This window comes from Zalophus californianus, chromosome 8, assembly GCF_009762305.2.
Source record: "Zalophus californianus isolate mZalCal1 chromosome 8, mZalCal1.pri.v2, whole genome shotgun sequence".
NCBI lineage: Eukaryota > Metazoa > Chordata > Mammalia > Carnivora > Otariidae > Zalophus > Zalophus californianus.
This window is the reverse complement of record NC_045602.1, coordinates 132,077,678-132,097,898: the sequence shown is the minus strand read 5'-3', so window position 1 is coordinate 132,097,898 and position 20,221 is coordinate 132,077,678. Positions and strand designations below refer to the sequence as shown.

The 20,221-nt window shown below is 43.9% G+C and overlaps 1 protein-coding gene across 9 annotated transcripts in view; it reads left to right on the top strand.

The window, feature by feature from the left end:
• Positions 1–20,221, top strand: part of BCAS1 (brain enriched myelin associated protein 1) — a 94,469-nt gene that overhangs the window by 16,517 nt on the left and 57,731 nt on the right. For 8 of the 9 annotated variants that reach the window (XM_027621401.2, XM_027621410.2, XM_027621409.2 and 5 more), the window contains one exon: positions 18,028–18,599. In XM_027621401.2, coding sequence (XP_027477202.1) covers positions 18,028–18,599 — 572 coding nt within the window. Of the gene's footprint in view, positions 1–17,278; positions 17,343–18,027; positions 18,600–20,221 lie in introns of those variants that run through there. The other variant, XM_027621404.2, reaches the window with a different exon arrangement.

Here is a 20,221-nt window from a genome sequence, read left to right as displayed (position 1 = left end):
ACTCAATATCCAGCCACTCTCCCCCCCACCCCAGAGATGGGGGATGGGGTGGAAAGTTCCAACCCTCTAATCACTAGGCTGGTTCCCCTGGCAACCAGGGCCCCCATCCTTAGGGGCTTTCCAAAGTCACTCATTAACATAAACTCAGAGGTAGTTAAAAGGCGCTGCCTTGTTATGAATAACAAAAGACGTCTTCATGGCTCTTACCATTTATATGATAAGTTTTAGAGGCGGTCTGTGCCCGGAATGAGGATGAAGACCAAATAGGTATTTCTTATTCTATATCACAATATCATTCCTGAGGAGTTTATTAAAAGCTTAGATGGCAGCCCCCCCCCCCCCCCCCCATAGCCTCTATCTACAATAAGCTGAGGTTGGGAGCTTTCTAGAGGATTCTGACGCACTGCCAGGAGAGGCAATCCCTGGATGAGAAAAAGGCCCCAAGTTTCTTCCTGCCTTTAAACCCTGTGGGTCAAACTTATACTTTGATGTACACAAAATGGGTTGTATTTATAGCAGTAACCTTTGATGAGAACGGGGTAAAAGCTGGCCATTGAGATGCATGGGCTTTGAAATGAGAATCATACCATTTATATAATTCACAAACTGTAGATGTTCTCAAGAAATTGAGAGGCATTGAGAATATAATATGCCCTATGGAAATTACTTTCTCTATCATAATTATACGATTATTCCCCTGTTTGTAGTATAGGACGCAAGGGCAAGGAGTGTGTAGGATGAACGAAGAACATAGTGTTGGGAATTGAGAAAGCACCGCCCCCTTCTCCCTCCCTCAGTCCCTCTCTCCCTCCTTTTCTCCGTCTTTCCCTCTTTTCCTCCCCAATATATATATATATATATATGGAAGGAATTCCTAAAAGGAGGAAAACAGCTTACAGAAACACAGGACTACAGTCTGGAATAGCATATTGCTGTGCGAATACCTTCACGGGACAAGGGAAACAAGAGAATCGCATTTTGGTGAGTCACGGGTTCGTTGCATTTAGCTCTAGTTCCCTGCAGCCTTGCTTTCAACTTATCCGGGCGCCCGCTGGAGAATCTGTAAAGAGTTTAGATTAATCCTCTGAGGTCAGAATTCGGCCTGTCATTCACTGACAACTTGAGCCCCGTGCAACTCGCTTCGGAGTGATTATCCCATTTAATGAGGAAGGCAGCCTATTATCACCCTCTTGCTGTTTTCCCCAGGTTATTAACTAAGTTATCATTTTCAATGCAGTTTTTAAGGGGGTATAAAAGTAGGATTCTGGGGGCCTTTTTTGATCCTTTTGACAGAATTCTCTGACCAAATCTTTTGATGCACATCTGTATTCATCTCTGGTGGGGTATACATATACATATGCGCATAGAGAAAAGTCACCAGAGAAAGGGGTGAGTGGGATTCTGGGTGACTGTGTTCCTTCTCTTTATCTATATTTTCCCCACTACGATTCAACAATTAATCACCCTGCAGGAACATTTCCTGGGAGGGCTTATTAAGAAGCGGGGGTGGCAGTAGGAAGGAAGGATAAGAAACCAGGATGCGGGATTTGAATCGTGGCTCTGCCCTCTGAGCTTGGACAAGTTTCTGAGCCTCTGTCCTTTCATTTGTAAAATGGGAACGATATTCCTGGTGGAACCAAGCTTCTAAGATCATCATGAGGCTGAAATGAGTTGATACATGTGAAGTACTTAGCATAGTGCCTGGCAGGTGGGTAAACACATGGAGAAAGCTACTTGTGCTGGGTTGGATTTAATGTTGATGCTCATAAAGGCTGTCATTACAATTTGACATTCACTGGATTATCTCTAGCATAACTTTTATATCCGGGTGGGCCCAATGTACTCTCAAGGGCCTTTCGAGGGGGAAGCAGGGGGAGGCGAGAGGGAGAGAAGCAGATGTCACAGAGAGAGAGAGAGAGAGATTAGAAGATTTTGCAGTGTTGTCCTTGACAGGAAGGAAGGGACCATGAGCCAAGGAATGCAGGGGGCCTCTCAAAGCTGTAAAGAGCAAGGGAGCAGATACTCCCCTCGAGTTTCCAGAAGCTGACCCATTTTCGACTTCTGACCTTCAGAATGTAAGATAATATATTCGTGTTCTTGTAAGGCACCAAATTTGGGGCGATTTGTTACAGCAGCAATAGAAAACTAATGTGAGCACACTCACACTTGTTGTCTAACAGACCTGGGCTTAGGTCCCAGCTCTGCCACCCACTAGCTGTGGAACCTTGGCAAGGAATTTGTGTTCTCAGAGAGTCATCTGTAAAATGGGAATAATAATAATAGTACTAACTTTGTAGGGAGGTATAAGAACAGTGGCTGGCACACAGTAAATGGGTTGAAATACAGGAGACAAGAAAAACTAGAAGCAGAGTCTGTTGTCTTGCGTGTCCTTTATCCCTGGCTTTCCCTGTCATGTCATCTGATGATCTGAGATTTTCCCACCTGTGTATTTATGCCTAGAACCTCACTGATCTTTGGAGAAATAAAAATGCATCATTTTTTTCTCCTTCTTCGACTCCTTTCTATCAAATTTACCACATTAGTCCCCTCTCCAAAAAAACCTGTTCTGTCCTCAATGCTATTGGATGGCAGAGACTAATGCACGATGTATCATCATTTTTCAGAAACAGGAGACTGTCTGTTTCACCTGGATACGGAGTTTCTTAAAATAGTAACAGCTTCCCTTTCTGTTCCAAGTCAATTATTCCCAAAAAGAATTGCCAAATTTTGCTTTAAAAAAAAAAAAAAAAAGTAAGTGGAATCATTTTACGGGACTGAAAATTCATACTTCAGCCAAGTGTCCCTGCCCATGATAACATATGAGAACAGACGCATTTGCCAACAGTGACGCTTGGGGGAAGTGTAATGGGAGCCCCAAGGCCAAAAATCAGAGCCACCTGAGATGTGAAAACGTCCTCCCCTGAGGCGATCCGAAAGCAGGAAGAGAAAGGCCAAGAGGGGCCACCATTTCCCGCTCCCCCGCCCCCTTTTTATTACGACAGAACGGGCGATCTTTCCCAGAAGGCCCTGCGCTCAAGCAGGCATCCTCTTAATCTCATTGGCCAGAACTAGGTCACGTGGCCCCACCAGCCGCAGGGCATGCTAGGACGGCACCATCTCCGGGCTGCAAGCGGAGAACACGGGGCTGTAGCGGATTGGCTGCCGGATCGGCCATCAGCAGTGCCTGCCAGCGTTGATCTCGAAGAATTACCGCTGAGCGACCAGAAGGAGCACACATCTTCACTCAGGCCTTTCAAAAGACGTTAAGGGCATCTAGCTCGTTTCCCAAACATTCCTTTTCTCTCTCCCCCCGTAACCTTGCTGCGTACGCTCCTTATGCTCAACTCCGCGCTTGAAACCGTGCTCCACGCCCCATCCACGCAGGCTCTTGCCTTTCTACTTCCCCTGCATTGCACGGCCTCGCTTCTCAGTATACAGCAGCGACTTCGGAAAACTGGCTCTCGCCGGTGGCCCAACCGCTCCTTGTCCCTCCACCCCCTTGCAAGGATGCCCTGGGAAGTCTAATCCTTAGTGCTTTTTCTCGCCAAAAACTCTAGGGGAGAATTTCTGTTGGATCAAATTATCCTAGTACTCTACTATGGTAGACAGTCTCCAGAAATGCACACCCCACCCCCCAAAATACTCCCTGTTTCCCTATTGTGGTCTTTACCCATTGAATCTGGGCTGGGCTGCATAACCAATCATACGGAGTGAATGGGATGACACATGAATTCCAAGGCTAAGCTTTAAGAAGCTCTGTAGCTTCGGCCTTTGTCTCTTGCAGCACCAGCTTTAGGGTAAGCTAGCTACAGGGTCAGTCCAAATGCTCTGAGACTGTCCTGCTGGGAGGGAGCCCATGCTGGTTGCACCAAGAAGCCAGGCGGCAAGAAAGAGAGAAATGCCAAGCTAGTCCCCACATGTCCAGCCAGCCCAGCCCAGGACAAAGTCCCTGGACTACACAAACATGTACAGATCCCTCTAATTCAACAGATACAGTCTTTAATTCATTGTTTTTCGACAGCTACAAAATGTTTTAAGGTATAGATATGCTATCATTTATTCAGCCATTACCCCGGATGGTGGGCATCCATTTTTTTACTGTTTTTCTTTCTCTCCACTCCAAACAATGTTGCAGTGAACACTCTTGCACAAATTTTCTTTTTTTTTTAATAATTTTTTATTGTTATGTTAATCACCATACATTACATCATTTGTTTTTGATGTAGTGTTCCATGATTCATTGTTTGTGCATAACACCCAGTGCTCCATGCAGAAGGTGCCCTCTTTAATACCCATCACCAGGCTAACCCATCCCCCCACCCCCCCTTCCCTCTAGAACCCTCGGGTTTGTTTTTCAGAGTCCATCGTCTCTCATGGTTCGTCTCCCCCTCCGATCCCCCCCTTCATTCTTCCCCTCCTGCTATCTTCTTCTTCTTTTTTTTTTCTTAACATATATTGCATTATTTGTTTCAGAAGTACAGATCTGTGATTCAACAGTCTTGCACAATTCACAGCGCTCACCATAGCACATACCCTCCCCAATGTCTGTCACCCAGCCACCCCATCCCTCCCACCCCACCCCCCCTCCAGCAACCCTCAGTTTGTTTCCTGAGATTAAGAATTCCTCATATCAGTGAGGTCATATGATACATGTCTTTCTCTGATTGACTTATTTCACTCAGCATAACACCCTCCAGTTCCATCCACGTCATTGCAAATGGCAAGATCTCATTCCTTTTGATGGCTCTTGCACAAATTTTTTATCGTTTGCATTTTAGACAGTTTCTTCCTGAGGGAGGCTGTACAAAGTATGGCTGGGGAGAGTGCTTTTGGACAAACCACATCTGCAGCCTCGCTTTACCTCTTCGCAGCTGTGTGAGCTTAAATAAGAGACTTCGCTTCTCCACCTCATGGTGTTATGAAGAGAAAATAAGATAATGCTTGCAAATCCCTTCACTTGGTGCCTGAAACAATAAAGGATGGCCATCACAATGATGTCGATTCCTGAAAATAGTGATGCCTAATTTTTAATCCACATTGGAATCACTGGGAGGATTTTTTTTTTTTAAATCCCATTACCAGGCCCCACCTAGAATCAGTAAATCAGAAGTTCTGGAGGGTAGGGCCCAGGCACAAATCTTTTTTCAAGTTTCCCTGGGCATTAGTGTTTTGAAAACTGTTCATGTTCAGCCATGGTTGGAAACATTTGGAATGCACTCACATAGAAAATTCCTTATTCACATTTTTTTTCAAAAATAAAACATTGGCATTTCTGTTTTATATTCTTCCAAGACTTTTTGGTCCCTACCATGGCTGACACCCTGGATACAGCATTCTGTTCCAGGGTTCATACAGTCAGATTTCACTAACTTCCACGCAGCTGCTGTCGAGTAAAACACAACTTGTTCTTTGCCTCTCTGGACTGAGAAGAAGGCCGGACAGCATATTCTGCTCTGAACATAGAGACATCCGACATGATTTCAGGAGCATGAGCAATATTAACTTGTCCCTCTCTTGAAGGGTCGGCCAAGAGAGCCCGAAATAGACCCAGAGAAAGCATGACAAACGGCAAAAAGAGAAACAGGATCGTCATGGGTCAGCTGTACATTATTTCATTTCTCTCCCCCAGGGTGCATTTTAACCAGATTGTGAAATGCCATAAATGCTTCCACCACAGTTTTAATCCTAGAGTGGACTTTTCTAAAGACCTTCTCTTCGTATCCTTTTACCACACTGGGAAGAATTTGCCAACACTTGTCACTGCACAAAAAATCAATCAATCAGTCAATCAATCTATGAGACCAAGGAAATGGTAAGCTGCCCTAAACATTTCTGGAAGTTTAACAATTAAGGCAGCAGATTAGTGGGTGAGATCTGCTATGTGCAGAGCAGACCTCAAAGGCCACAGGTTTCTGAGAACAAGAGACGGGACATACAAGCAGAATCTGGCTCCATTTGTAGGAACAAAAGCTGTGATGTAGAGCTGATTCTCAGCTCCAGGCGTGGCTGCCCTGCAGAAATCCCCCAGCAGATGATAAGAGATTTCAGTGAAAACCCTACTTGAGGATTTTCAGATGACATTTCCCAATTCAAAAAAAAAAAATCTAAACATTGTGCTGGACGAACACCATGCTGGCCCTATCAGCAGATCTCATAGTTGGCAACCCGTGATAATGTAAAGTTGTTCTCCCTACTTTTCATCGCTCACCAAAAATAACTTAAAAAAAAATCATCATCACCCTTAGGTGATTCCAGCCTGAAGGGACTAAACATTTAAATCCTATAGCTAATTAATTCTAAGTGTGCTTGCTTGGCTTCTGGACCCACCAGGCCTCCTGCCCTTGATAACGTGCTCCGGTGTATGTTGTCACCAGGGAGGGACCACATGGGTAGGAGGTCCCCAGCGGCTGTGTCCCCTTTTGAAGCCGCCTCTATGCTTCATTCATGAACCCTTTTTAAAATGACCTCTGAGGGGTACATCAACTCCAGGGGACTTAAAATTTGAGGTTTCTGAGTTTGCTGAGCAGAGGGTCAGACTCTGGAATATGGAGATGCCCCCGAAGTCATGCCACTCCAGGATGCAGGATGCACTTGGCCTGGTGAAGCCTCCATCACAGCCACAGGCTCATTAGTTACAGACCCCACTGTCGCTGCTGGGCCTGCCCCAAGCAAAGTGGAAATAGGCCAAATGTTCCCTCAGTCAGTCTTCAATCCCATTCTAGACCTCTCCTTTCCCCCATCCTTTCATTATTTGTACATGTTTAAGTGACATGGGATGATGTGGGCCTTAGTACGTGTCCATATAAACATTCCCAACAGTATACGTAATAAGGTAAGACAAGAAAAACATCCCCACCCTGAGTCTGTCCCCTTCCCATTTCCTTCCTTAGAGGCAAGCATTCTTTACCGTTTCTTAAGGCCAGAGGTGTTCCAACTGAGCATATTTTAAAATCTGCTGCTCTACCTCTCAACACCACTTTTTAAAAACGAATGGGAACATTCTGTACATACAGCTAGACATGGCCTTTTTCCCTTACTGGGTGCCTTGGAGAACGTTCATGCGTGTGGGAGATTTCACTGTATGGGATTCACAACCAGGCCCCTACTGATAAGCAGTTAGGTTGTTTCTAGTCTTTTGTCATGGGGACAGTAGCCCAGCAAATTGATTATATTTGTAGGGTAATATTCTAAGAGTAGAAATTAGAGTTCACAGGGCTTGTGAATGTTTAAATTTTGGTATATATTACTAAATTACCCTCCAAAAAGATTGCCAAAATACACTGCCACCAACGATAGATGGGGCTGTTCTTCCTCCTATTGCCTCCCTATTAGGTTACTAAATAGCTCCTTTTTCACCAGTTTGATAGGTGGAAAGCTAAGTCTCCTAATTTTGCTCATATTTAACTATTCATGAGGTTGAGCATCCTTTCATATGCTTAAAAGTCAGCTGTGTGTCTTTCCTTTTAACTGTGTGCTCACGTTTGGTGTTCCTTTCCCCACCCCACTCCCCCCATTTGATGTTTGTTTATACAACGTCTTCCTTTTCCAGAGTGAGTTATAATTCACATACCACAAAATTCATCCTTTTAAAGTACGCAGTTCAGTGCTTTCGAGTATATTTACAAGGTAACACAAACCATCCCCACTATCTAATTCCAGAACGTTTTCATCACTCCAACCAAAGACTCCGTACCTATGCGCAGTCATTCCCTGTAGCCGCTCCCCCAGCCCCTGGCAACCACTAATCTGCTGTCATGTTTTCAAGTTCACCTGTGTCATAGTGTGTCACGATGCTTCATTCTTTTCCATGGCTGAATACTACTCCACTGTCTGGATGGGCCACGTCTTGTGCGTCCATTCATCAGCTGACTGATTGACATTTGGGCGGCTTCCGCTTCTTCAACTATCGTGGATAATGCTGCTGTGAACATCTGTGTACACGTTCTCGTGTGGACATATGTTTTCATTCTCTTGGCTGTGTACCTAGGAGTGGAATGACTGGGTCATACAGGAACTCTATGTTTAACTTCCGGAGGAGGTACTAACCCGTTCTCCAGAGCACCTGTGCCATTTTACCTTCCCGCTGGCAACGTATGAGCATTCTGATAGCTCTTCAGCCTCGCCAATACTGGTGACGGTCCGTCGTTCTGATAATGGCCATCCTAGTGGGCGTAAAGTGGTACCGTGTGATGGTCTTGGTTGCCTCTTCCTAATGACTGATGGCATTGAGCATCTTTTAGTGTGCATGCTGATCATTCATATGTCGACTCTGGAGAATATAATGCCTTCTTGATTTGGCTGCTTTTCCCCGTCCTTCTCGCCCAAGCCTCTTGTCTCCGGGTGCTTTCTGTCCGGCTACTCCCAATCCCCAGAGTCAAGCTAATAACTGTCACTCTTTAGCAGTGTTTTATGGGGCATGAATTCTACCTACCCCACCCTCCACGTCCAAGGCCTATCCTTGGTGTTCTTATCCTTGGAGGGCACCGAGAGAATAATATGTGACCTTCCCTGGTATGTTTTTACCATTTAAGATGTGCTCTATGTTGTATATCGATCCCTGCCACCCTTGGGGGTGGGAGAAAGATGCTCTATCACATTGCTGCTGGAAATGTGCATCGCTGGAGCCCTTTCTGGGAAAGAAATCTGGTAGTGTCTCTTTTCAAAAATTAAATGCACATTGATTTAGGTGCAGCAGCTCCACATCTGTGCCTCTGTTCCATAGAAATAAAGCATTAGTTTAGGATTTTTGAACACAGATGTTTATCCCGGCATTGTTTGTAAGAGAAATGGAAACAATTACTTGGAAGCTATCAGAATGGTCATTGATTAGGGCAATGGCTTAAATATCTTTTGGTATATGCATACTAAGGAATATTATGCAGTTATTAAAAAAAATAAAATAGGGGCGCCTCGGTAGCTCAGCTGATTAAGCATCTGACTCTTGATTTCAGCTCAGGTCTTGATCTCAGGGTCATGAGTTCAAGCCCCATACTGGGCTCCATGCAGGGCATGGAGCCTACTGAAAACATAGGATAGATTTGGACATACTGACTGGGAGGGCTGTGACTGTCAGTTCATTCAGGCAGCTTTAACAAAAATACCACAGACTGGGGCAGACTTGTTGTCTAGTAAAACCTTCTTCCTGGTTCATAGATGGCCACCTTCTCACTGGGTCCTCAAGCAGTGGAAGGGGCAAGGGAGCTCTCTGGGGCCTCTTTTATAAGGGCATGAATTCCATTCATGAGGGCTCCACCCTCATGACCTAATCTCCTCCCAAAGGCCCCACCTCCTAATACCACTGGCATAGGGGGTAGGATTTCCACCTATGAATTTTGTAGGGTCACAAACATTCCATCCGTAACAACGATATATAAAAGCAATCAAAAACTATGTCTGATCTGATCCAATTTTTGTAAAAACCAAGAAGAACGAACACAACCCCTGTGTACACGTATCTGGAATGCTTATATGTATTTGTATGAGTGTGGACAAAGCTTGACAAGCCATGCTGTGTTGCAGATGCTAGTTACGTTGCCATGAGGGCAGAAGGTCTGTACAGAAAAAGAAAAGAGTTAAGAGATCAATTGTTTTGGGTAGGAAACACATGTTAAATGTGTATTAAAATCAAATTGAGAAAAAAAAACAAAAAAATCAAACATTGAATGTGTCTTTTTTTTTTTAAAGATTTTATTTATTTATCTGACAGAGAAATATATATATAGAGAGAGAGAGCACAAGCAGGAGGAGTGGCAGGCAGTGGGAAAAGGAGAAGCATGTCCCCCGCTGAGCAGGGAGCCCGATATGGGGCTTGACCCCAGGATCCTGAGATCATGACCTGAGCCAAAGACAGATGCTTAATGGACTGAGCCACCCAGGCGCCCCTGAATGTGTCTTTGAGTGACAATATTGGCTCCCATTGGAGCAATGGTGGTTTAGCATTCGAATTATCTTTGTAGGTTCCAGACTTTTGCAGCACATGAATGATAGGAAATCTGTGAGCAGAAAGGAGAGTGGAAATGGTGAGCTTTGCTAATATAGTCTCACCCCACAGTGATGGGCAAATCACTGCTGACTTTTGAGAGAGCACAGAGTGAACAATTACCTTTTGCCCACATAATGTTGGAACCCAACATTAAAACACAGCATTTCCACCACTAGATGCTCAGACATGTTCTATCAAGCTAATAGTCAAGAACCTTCAGACCTAAGATGCCCCCTAGCTCATTCCTTTCTTTTATTTATGCTGGAATTTCTTGGCCTAGGCATCGTGGCTTTTTCATATTGAAATGAAAAGCATGAAATCTGATCATTCCACGAAATTTCCAAATCTAACATCTTCCTCCAAGCTATAAGTATCTGCCACATGAATCTTTATTTCAAGACCTATAAAACAACAAATGCATTTGCACAACACAGAAAGCCACAGTTGTTTGATGTGTCATTTGACTCCTGCAGCAAGACCTCAGAAGGGTCTTTTTTGTAAAACTTTTTGAGGTCTTCATCAGTTTTCCCAAGTGCCTACCATAATCCTTTGATATTCAAATATAATTCTCTTTTGAAGAGCTTAGTGGGTCATCACCTAGTTTCCCTTCTACCTTCCTGTCTTCTTCCATGAACTCTTTGAACTCTGCCAGATTCTCACCCAACAGGAGCCACGTGTGTGATCTGAGCAATACTTTCCATGACTCAGCAAACTCCTGCATCTTCTGCAAGGTTTGTAATTTCCCTTGGCAAATCGTGTTCATTACATTTCCACCTTAGTGTCCTTTCTCCGGACGGAGCGGGATATTGACACACAGGACGGTGTCGCACAGGAAGGGATGTCTGAGTGGGAAATAACTTTCGTTAAGTGGACACTTGGTTTGTAAATGAAATTATGGTGATGGCTTCTGCTTCCCTCTTTAACCCTAAGAACTAGGAGGATTTGGATAATGGATTCTTAGAAGAAAGAACGCCACCTCTGCCACCACCGGTTATTACAAGAGTTGCTACTCTTGCCATTGTTACAGTCAAGTTCCCTGGGTACTTGCTATGCCTTGCGCTCTGTGCTCCTGCCTTACATTTCCCTGACTTAATTCTGTTACGTGCCGAGCACTGTTGGAGGCACTGGGGACACAGCTGTAATCAAGACAGACCAGGTCTTTGTCTACTTGGGCTTACTTTCTAGTGGAGAAGAAGCAAAATGAATTAATGAGATCATTTCAGAGACCAAAGAAAGCGCTGCAGAACCCAAAGAGGAAATGGGGTGAGTGGGAGGGTGACTTTACAAAGGGTGGTCAGGAGAGACCTGACCTGAGGCCTGAATGATAACCAGGTAGCCATGGAAAGATCAGAGGGGAAACATTCCCAGGCGGAAAGAACAGCTAGAGTGAGGTTGGTGTGTTAAGAAGAGGAACATGCGCTGAGCTGAGGTTCTAACAGGTGTTGGCCATGGTAGAGTTCGGGCTTGATTTTAATTAGGGTGAAGCCCTCTTTGGATAGTTTTATGTAGATGAATGACATGATCTAATTTTTATTTAAAACAAAACAGAGTCACACACCAATGTCTCCCAAATGTGAGAAAACACAGTTGTTGTTTTTTTCTCTTGTGCATAGTGTTTTCTTGAAAATCCACTAATTCCATTAACCAAACTTTGCTTTGTTCTCTCCCTCTCTTCTGTTCTTGCTTCTACTACAAAATGTCAAGGGTTTGAACTTTGGAATCAGGCAAACATGGGTTCGAATCCTGACTTAAGAGCATCCTGCTTAAGAGCAGGATGATGTTTGAAAGGTGACTTTACTTCTCAGAGCCTCAATTTTCCCACCTGTAAAATGGGAGTGATGATGGTACCTAATGTATACATTTGCTCTAATACATAAATAAAATGCTTCTTGTTACAGACAGCATTTGCCATAATGCCTAGTACATGGGAAATAGTCAATGAATGAACAGTTGTAGTAAGTGAAAATTTGAACTTTGCCACATGGAAAAAAAAAAAAAAAACAACCAAAACATAATCCTTCCTCAGAAGTTCTGAATATTGTAATAGAGACTTTGTGTGTGTGTGCTTAAAATATGCACTAGAACTCTGAGGAAGCAGCTTGTTTTGACTGAGAATACTTGATACTTAGAGAGTGGGAAGCATTCCTGAATCTTCTCTGGCCCAGATTCTTAGATTTTTGAAGATAAATTAATTCATATTATTACTATTTTTAGAAGTCTTTCCAGAGCACTCAAATTTGTAGGTTAAACCATTAGAATATTTTTTCCTTATGACTTATGTTTGGAAATATAAAACAGTAATGGTAGTAATAATATATTAATAGAGCAAAAACCCTAATTTTTCTCAAGGACACACCACTTACCTGCAAGCAGTAAGCACCTTGTAGGAAGCATTTTGTTTAATCCTCATAATGACCCTTTGAAGAAGGCATTGTTATTTTCTTGACCATTTTATAAGAAAATTGAGGCATAGAGATATAAAGTAATTTAGCCAGATCACAGATAGATCTTCCTTGACTTAGGATAGGACCACCTCCTGATAAATCCATTGTATGTTGAAAATGTATTTATAGGCACCTGGGTGGCTCAGTCAGTTAAGCATCTGCCTTTGGCTCAGGTCATGATCACAGGGTCCTGGGGTTGAGTCCCATGTCAGTGTCCCTGCTCAGCAGGAAGTCTGCTTCTCCCTCTCCCTCTGCCCCTCCCCCTGGCTCATGCTCTCTCTCTCTCTCTCTCTCTCTCTCTCTCTCTCTCAAATAAATAAATAAAATCTTTAAAAAAAGAAAATGTATTTACTATACCTAATCTACCAAGCATCATAACTTAGTCTAGCCTACCTTAAACATGGTCAGAGCACTTCCATTAGCCTATAGTTGGGTAACATCATTTAACACAAAGCCTATTTGGTAAAAAGTGTTGAGTATGGCATGTATATGAAATGTACTGAATTTGCACTGAAAGGGAAAGACAGACTGGCTGTAAGGGTTGTCAGTGTACAGGTTCATGATCACCTGGTTGACTGGGACCTGCCACTACCCAGCATCACCAGAGGGGGTCACCCTGCATATCGCTAACCCAGGAAAAGATCCAAATTCAGAACTCCAAGTACAGTTTCTCCTGAATGAGTATCACTTTTGCACATTGTAAAGCCGAAAACCAAGTCCCAGCACTGTAAGCCGAGGACCATCTGTATTTCATATTTGAGAGTCAAACCGAGGTCCTCGGCTCCAGAATCTAAGTTCTTAACAATGACACCAAAATGCCACTGGAAATAAGTTCTCAATCCCATGTCTGCCTACAATGACTTTCTTTTAAAAAGCACATAATACGAAATATATTTTCTGCACTAAGAAGATCAAAATGTTCAACTCTTCTAGATATTTGAGGGCTGTCATCTGCATTCTTACTTGATTCCTTTTCATCTCCCTTAAACTCTTACACATTTTTTTTTCCAAGGAAAGTAAAATCTCTTTGGTATGTCATCTGTTTGTCTGCTTTATGAGAAAACTTTTTATTGAAACCAGATTCAAGATGAGCTTCTCTCAAGATTGCTTATAGGAATTGAAAGCTTAGTTCCCATCGTCCTGAAGGAACTTTTTAATTCTTTCCATAATAATGTGAGGAAGGCATGTAAACAATACTCATCTTTGCAAGAGTATAAACCTTGTAACTCCAGTGGGTTTTCTTCCTATTCATTCACAGATTGGATGTGTGTGAGTGTCAGTGTGTGCATGTGTGTGCATGCATGTGCACTTAAATCGATGTTTTAGGACATATTTTGTTTCCAATGTTTATCGGAGGTCTCAAAAGTGGTAATTTCTTTCCTGAAGTGGATTTTTTCCCTTCACTTTTACTGCGAAGACAAAGAGTTGGTGGCGTCTCTATCCAGCTCCTTGTAACTTACTTCCTCCTGTTTCATTCTCTTTACCTTCCTCCCTTCCATACTAACTGCTTCCTGGACAGACTTGAAGAGCTTAGAGACAGCTTCCCAGGGAGACGATTGTTTGCTATTACTTGACAAGTGAAATGGTACTGGCCAATTCCGTGAAATTCTCTCCAAGTCACTGAGTATGTACTTAATTTAAGTTGGCATGAGTGAAAAAAAAAATCTGTTGGCCACGTAATGGTAAATTTCATCTTCAGGCATAGCTGGATCCAGGTATTCAAATTCTATCACTGGGCATTTGTTCCTTGAATCTTTTGGCTCTGCTTTCATCTGAGTTTGTTCTGAGGCAGGTACTTGTGAATGTGAAACCCAAGGCCACCATTTACAGATGTACCCCCACTGGTTTGCCAATCCAAGCATAAAGAATGTAACTCTGTTCTAATGGGTTCAGCAAAAGCCACAGGATTAGTCTAGCTTAGATCATTTTAGGAGGAGATAAGCATTTTAGTAAAGGAAATGGAAGCTGTGGGTGATACACTCACTCAAGTTTGGAGGGCAGACCTTCATTCTTATGGAATGTCCCATCTAGGAAGTCCTAGTTCTTATAAGTTATCAAAAATACTTTCCCCATTCTCTAATATCAAGAGCTAAAGTTTGCATCTGCTGTAATTTCTAAATGCCTTGAGGGCTAGTCTAGATACCTGGATGAAAAGAATTTATCCTTTATTAAAGCAATATATTGGCACTTTTTAACAAATCTGTCTAGGGACTACATCAAACTAAAAAGCTTCTGCACAACAAAGGAAGTCATCAGCACAATGAAAAAGCAACCCACTGAATAGAAGAAAATATTTGTAAATCATTTATTCAATAAGGGATTCATATCCAAAATGCATAAAGAACTCAATAGCAAAAAGAAAATCTGATTTAAAAATGGACAGAGAATCTAAATAGACATTTTCCAAGGAAGACACACAGATGGCCAACAGGTACATGAAAAGATGTTCAACATCACTAATTATTAGGGAAATTCAAATAAAAACCACGCTAAGATATCACCTCACACCTGTCAGAATGGCTACTATGAGAAAAAAACCCAACAAGAAATAACAGGTGTTGTTGGGAATACTACTTGGCCAGAAAAAAGAAGAAAATCTTGCCATTTGCAAAAACGTGAATAGACCTTGAAGATATGATGCTAAGTGAAATAAGTCAGACAGAGACAAATGCCATATGATTTCACGTGTATGTGGAATGTAAAAAACAAAACAAATGAACAAACAAAACAAGACTTGGAGATACAGAGAACAGAGCGGTGGTTATCAGAGGAATCAAGAGGGCTGAGAGGGGGTTCAACTGGGTGAAGGGGGTCAATTGCATGGTGACAGATGGTAACCTGTGGTGATCACTTCATAGTGTATACCAGTATCGGATTATTACTACATTGTACACCTGAAACTAATATAACTCAATTTTTAAAAAGTCTGTCTTTGGGAAGATTTTTTTTTTTTTCCTAAAGACTTTTTCTCTGAGTGTAACACTCTTACCACTAGCTCTTTCGGTTCCTGGCTGGAGAGTAAGGAAGAGAGGAAAAAGGGAAAGAGATTGGCTGATGCTCTCGGCATTTTGAAAAGCCCTTCCTTGTTTTGAATCTCAGTCTCTGCCTTTTTGTCAACTGTTTCCTCTTCTCCTGGCATGGACCGTCCCCGCGATTCATTTATATTCACTGTGATGCTTCAGCTGCCTGCCTGGCTTACTTGGCACCCTGACACCTCCATCTATCACTTCCTTATTCCCACTCTCCCTCCCTGAGTACAGTGTTTACCACGATTATGAATTCCTAGAGCACAGGAAAAGCTAGACAAGAAGAGCTAGAGGACATACCCAGTGCTCCTACAGGGTGACTTCCTTGGGATCTGAGATGGTGAGGAACCCCTAGTGCTTGTCACTGGCCTCTGAACCATCTCTTCCGTGCTCCTCAGCAATGAGCATTCTACATAGAGATCCGGCTCTCCCTTTCTCTCTCTCCTTTTTGTTTGGTCCTGACTCTAGACACTGAGAGATACCAGAGTTGGGCAAAAACAATTGCTAATAAAAGTGTGTACCTGTGTGTGTGTGTTTCTCACACATATTAACGAGCAATATGAGCAGAGCAAAAGATTCTCCCCTTTCTCTTTTTGTCCTTTTCTCTGTTTTCCTGCAAACAAATTGTGAAAGTGATCTGCTGCAGGGCGCCTGGGTGGCTCAGTCAGGGAAGTGTCTGCCTTCGGCTCAGGTCATGATCCCAGGGTCCTGGGATCGAGCCCCGCATCGGGCTCCCTGCTCAGCGGGGAGCCTGCTTCTCCCTCTCCCTCTTCCTCTGCCCCTCCCCACCTCTCGTGCTCACTCTCTCTGCTCTCTCTCTCTCAAATAAAGAAATAAACAAAATCTTTAAAAAATAAAAATAAGAAAATAAAAGTGACTGGCTACAGCTGTATAAAGCAAAACACAATGCTGGCAAAGGGGTGGGAGAATCCTTAAATCATAGTCTCTGTCAATTCTTAAGCATCTAGGGGTGCCTGGGTGGCTCAGTTGGTTAAGCGACTGCCTTCGGCTCAGGTCATGATCCTGGAGTCCCGGGATCGAGTCCCACATCGGGCTTCCTGCTCGGCAGGGGGTCTGCTTCTCCCTCTGACCCTCTTCCCTCTCGTGCTTTCTATCTCTCATTCTCTCTCTCTCTCAAATAAATAAATAAAATCTTAAAAAAAAAAATTCTTAAGCATCTACTACAGAAAAGACAGTGTGCCAGAGTCGTTGCATATGTCTTTTCCCTTAAACATCCCAGTACTGCTGCAAGGGAGCTGATCCATTCCCATCTTATGTACGAGGAAGTTCAAAGATTTTTTTGTGATTTGACCAAGGTCACACAATTTATCAGCAGAGAATCTTGATTCTTTAACTTTCATTCCAAAATTCATGGTCTCTCCTTTTTTCCTGAATATTGCACTGCTTTATAAAAGGCACCTAGGAAAGAAAGCAGTTCAGTGAGACCCATGCTGAGGTCAAAGCCGAAACAGCAGGATGCTGGAAGCAGTTCCCCCCCTCCCCCCACCGCGGAGGAGGAGGCCGAGCCCACTTCCACATGCAGTCCTGGCACTAACCTATGCCTCTGTTTCCATGCTGGCCAGAGGTCCAATTTGTGGCCCTGTGTGGACGCTTGCCCTTCCAGCCTTCAACGTGGAAACTTTCTGAGTACTACTTTTTAAAATCTTCCACCAGCTTAGGCTAATACAGGCCTGATGGTAAGACAGAGCACAATTGTCGGAGCCGGGTCTCTGCCCATACCCAGACTCTGCGACTTAGCGGCTCACCAGGCAGCTGTGGGGACGTGGACCAACCTCTGTGGCAGCCACTTTTCTCACTTGGGGATAATGATAACAACTAACATGCATCAGGCACTGTTCTGTCATGTAATCTGCATCACAACATTAGGAGGTAAGTTCTACCATTTGCCTCACTTTGCCAGAAAATTGAGGCACAGGACAGTTAAGTAACTCAGATTCCAAGAGACAATTTAGCTCAGTGGTTCTCATATGTGAGTGATTTTTGCCCCGCCCCCACCACCCCAGGGGACATACGGCAATGTCTGGAGGCATTTTGGATTGTCACAATTGGGCGGGGCGGGGGGGGGTGGCTATTGGCATCTACTGGGCTGAGGCCAGGGACGCTGCTAACCACCCATAGCAAAGAATGATCCGGCCCCAAATGTCAATAGTCCCGAGGTGGAGAAACCTTGTTCTAGCTCCAGAGCCCAAGCTCCTGACCACTGTGCTGCCTCCCCGATGAAATCACGACAATTTGCTTCTCATGAGATTCCTCCAAAGCTACCACCGGAAAAGTAATACGAGTCACTAGTACGACACCTGGGATGTACCTTCCGCCAACCGGCTGTCCTCCTCTGTAACCGCCGCCCCCCCCCCCCCCCCCCCGCTTCCTCTCTACCCAGAAGAGCAGGGTCAGAGGAGTTCTAGATAACCAAGTTCTGCTTCACAGAGTGAGTGGACAACAACAGAGCCCCTGCTTCATCATGGCCTCTGTGTATAAAACGTTTGGAGTCCATTATCCTTCCTTGAATTTCCTCGCCGGGTTGAATAACCGCTGTTTATGTTTGTGTTTACAGTCGACTTGGGAATAAGTGTCAAGGAGGATAATGTGGCCACTTCTTCCCCCAAGACAATGGAGATCAGCGCTGTTGCAGATGCCAACGGAAAGAATCTTGGGAAAGAGGCCAAACCCGAGGCACCAGCTGCTAAATCTCGTTTTTTCTTGACACTCTCTCGGCCTGTACCAGGACGTACTGGAGACCGAGCCACGGATTCATCCACTGGATCAGTGAAGCTTGATGTCAGCTCCAGTGACACTCTAGGGAACAAAGAACCAAGTGAGAGTGTGGCACTTCCGGTAGCAGCTGCGCTGGGCCACGACCCACATAAAACCCCAGGCCAGAGCCCGGCCGGGGACGGAGGCTTCTCTGCCCCTTGGGGACCAGCGCCTGTCTCACCTGAGTCGGGAGGAGTGGCCCCCTCCAAGCCTGAGGACTCCAGCTTTTTGGACAAACTCTTCAAGCTGGACAAGGGACGGGAAAAGGCACCAGTCAAGAGCCACCGGGAAGCCAAGGGCGCAGAGCGTCAAGACCAGGCCCGGGAAGTTTCCGGATTGTCCAGGCCATCCGACGATGTCCCTGCAGAGAGGGTAAGTGCTGGACAGGGGCAATCCATTTTGTGAACACCAGCTCAGGGTGGCGGGGGTAGGCTCCGACGGGCTAAGACAATGGCACCAAATCGCTCGGCAGTCGCCAAGGGGCCCTGACAAGGCATCAAGCTGTCGACCCCTCTAGAACAAATAGCACATTGTAGTGGAGTGTCCCCCATGTTCCTGTGGGCGGAAACATCTGTTTGAAGAGCAATAACAGCTGTGACATCTGCTTTATGTAAAAGAAGAGAGGAGGTGAGTTACATACAGATGAATTCGTCCTTCCATTTATCAAAAGATGGAGGAAGACAAGTTGCATTTATGATCAATGGAGTCTGGAGGGGAAGGCGTTAGCAGAATAAAAATGGTCCCTAAAAGACTTCACTGCCCTGTCTGGTCTCAGTAGGTTGTTCCCCATTCCGTATGTTTATAGGCTTTCGTTGGAATACATTTCATTTCTTCTTTTTAATAGCCTGGATTGATCTTTAACTATCTTTTGCACCAAAGTGTGGGTTTAAATAAAGAGCTTTTACAGCTCTGGGCAGACTCTTTTATGTACTAATTATTTTCCAACAAGCTGGAGTAATATCTTTGTAAAAACTAGATATTTTTTTCAGGAGGTATCTGGAATCAGCTGCTCCACCCCCCACCCCACCCCTACCCCCGCACAAAGAAAGGCAGGTTCTTTTGATCTTAAAAAAGAACATTGGCTTTTTATCTTGAGAGAGTTTGTTTGTATTTGGCCCAAGAAAGGAACTCCTCGAATGAAAAAGGAAGTAAGAGTTGATACGGTGTATTTTAAGGTACTTTTTTTAGTCACTGGACTTTTAAATAACAGTATTTTTCAAAAATTTGGGAATGCAGTTAGTCATTGAGGTTAGAAGCAGGAAAAAATTAGAGGGGCTGTTTTTCATTACAGGGTTCTATATCATGGCTGTTAATATAGTTGTCTTAATAACAACTAATTGCATTCCCTGTTGCTAATAACACTGGCTGTCATTTATTGAGCACTTACATTATAGCAGGCTCTGTTCTAAACACCGTACATCGATTATTCTCCTTAAAGAAACTGAGTATCACATTAGTCTGCGGCTTCAATGCACCAGCATGGTGTCAAGAATTATATTTTAAATGTTAGGCACCAGGGCACATGGGTGGCTCAGTTGGTTAAGCGACTGCCTTCAGCTCAGGTCATGATCCTGGAGTCCCGGGATCGAGTCCCACATCGGGCTCCCTGCTCAGCGGGGTGTCTGCTTCTCCCTCTGACCCTCTTCCCTCTTGTGCTCTCTATCTCTCATTCTCTCTCTCTCAAATAAATAAATAAAATCTTTAAAAAAAAAAATAAATGTTAGGCACCAGCTAAACATTCTGGACAGTTACAACTGGGGAAAGATAATCAGGCTTGTGTGTTCAGGCTCTTACTATCAGCATTCTGGCTGTTTCTGTAAATTTCTTCTCCAAGAACTGCTTTTCAGATTTTCTTTCAAAAGTTTAAAAAATTGTCCTTCAAATGCCCATTTCCCTGAATGTACCAGTTCAGGGCCAACTGAATAGCTTTCCGTATAATTCAAAGTAGGTCTTCAAATGCATCCAGGCATCACATCTTTACTGGGTATGACACT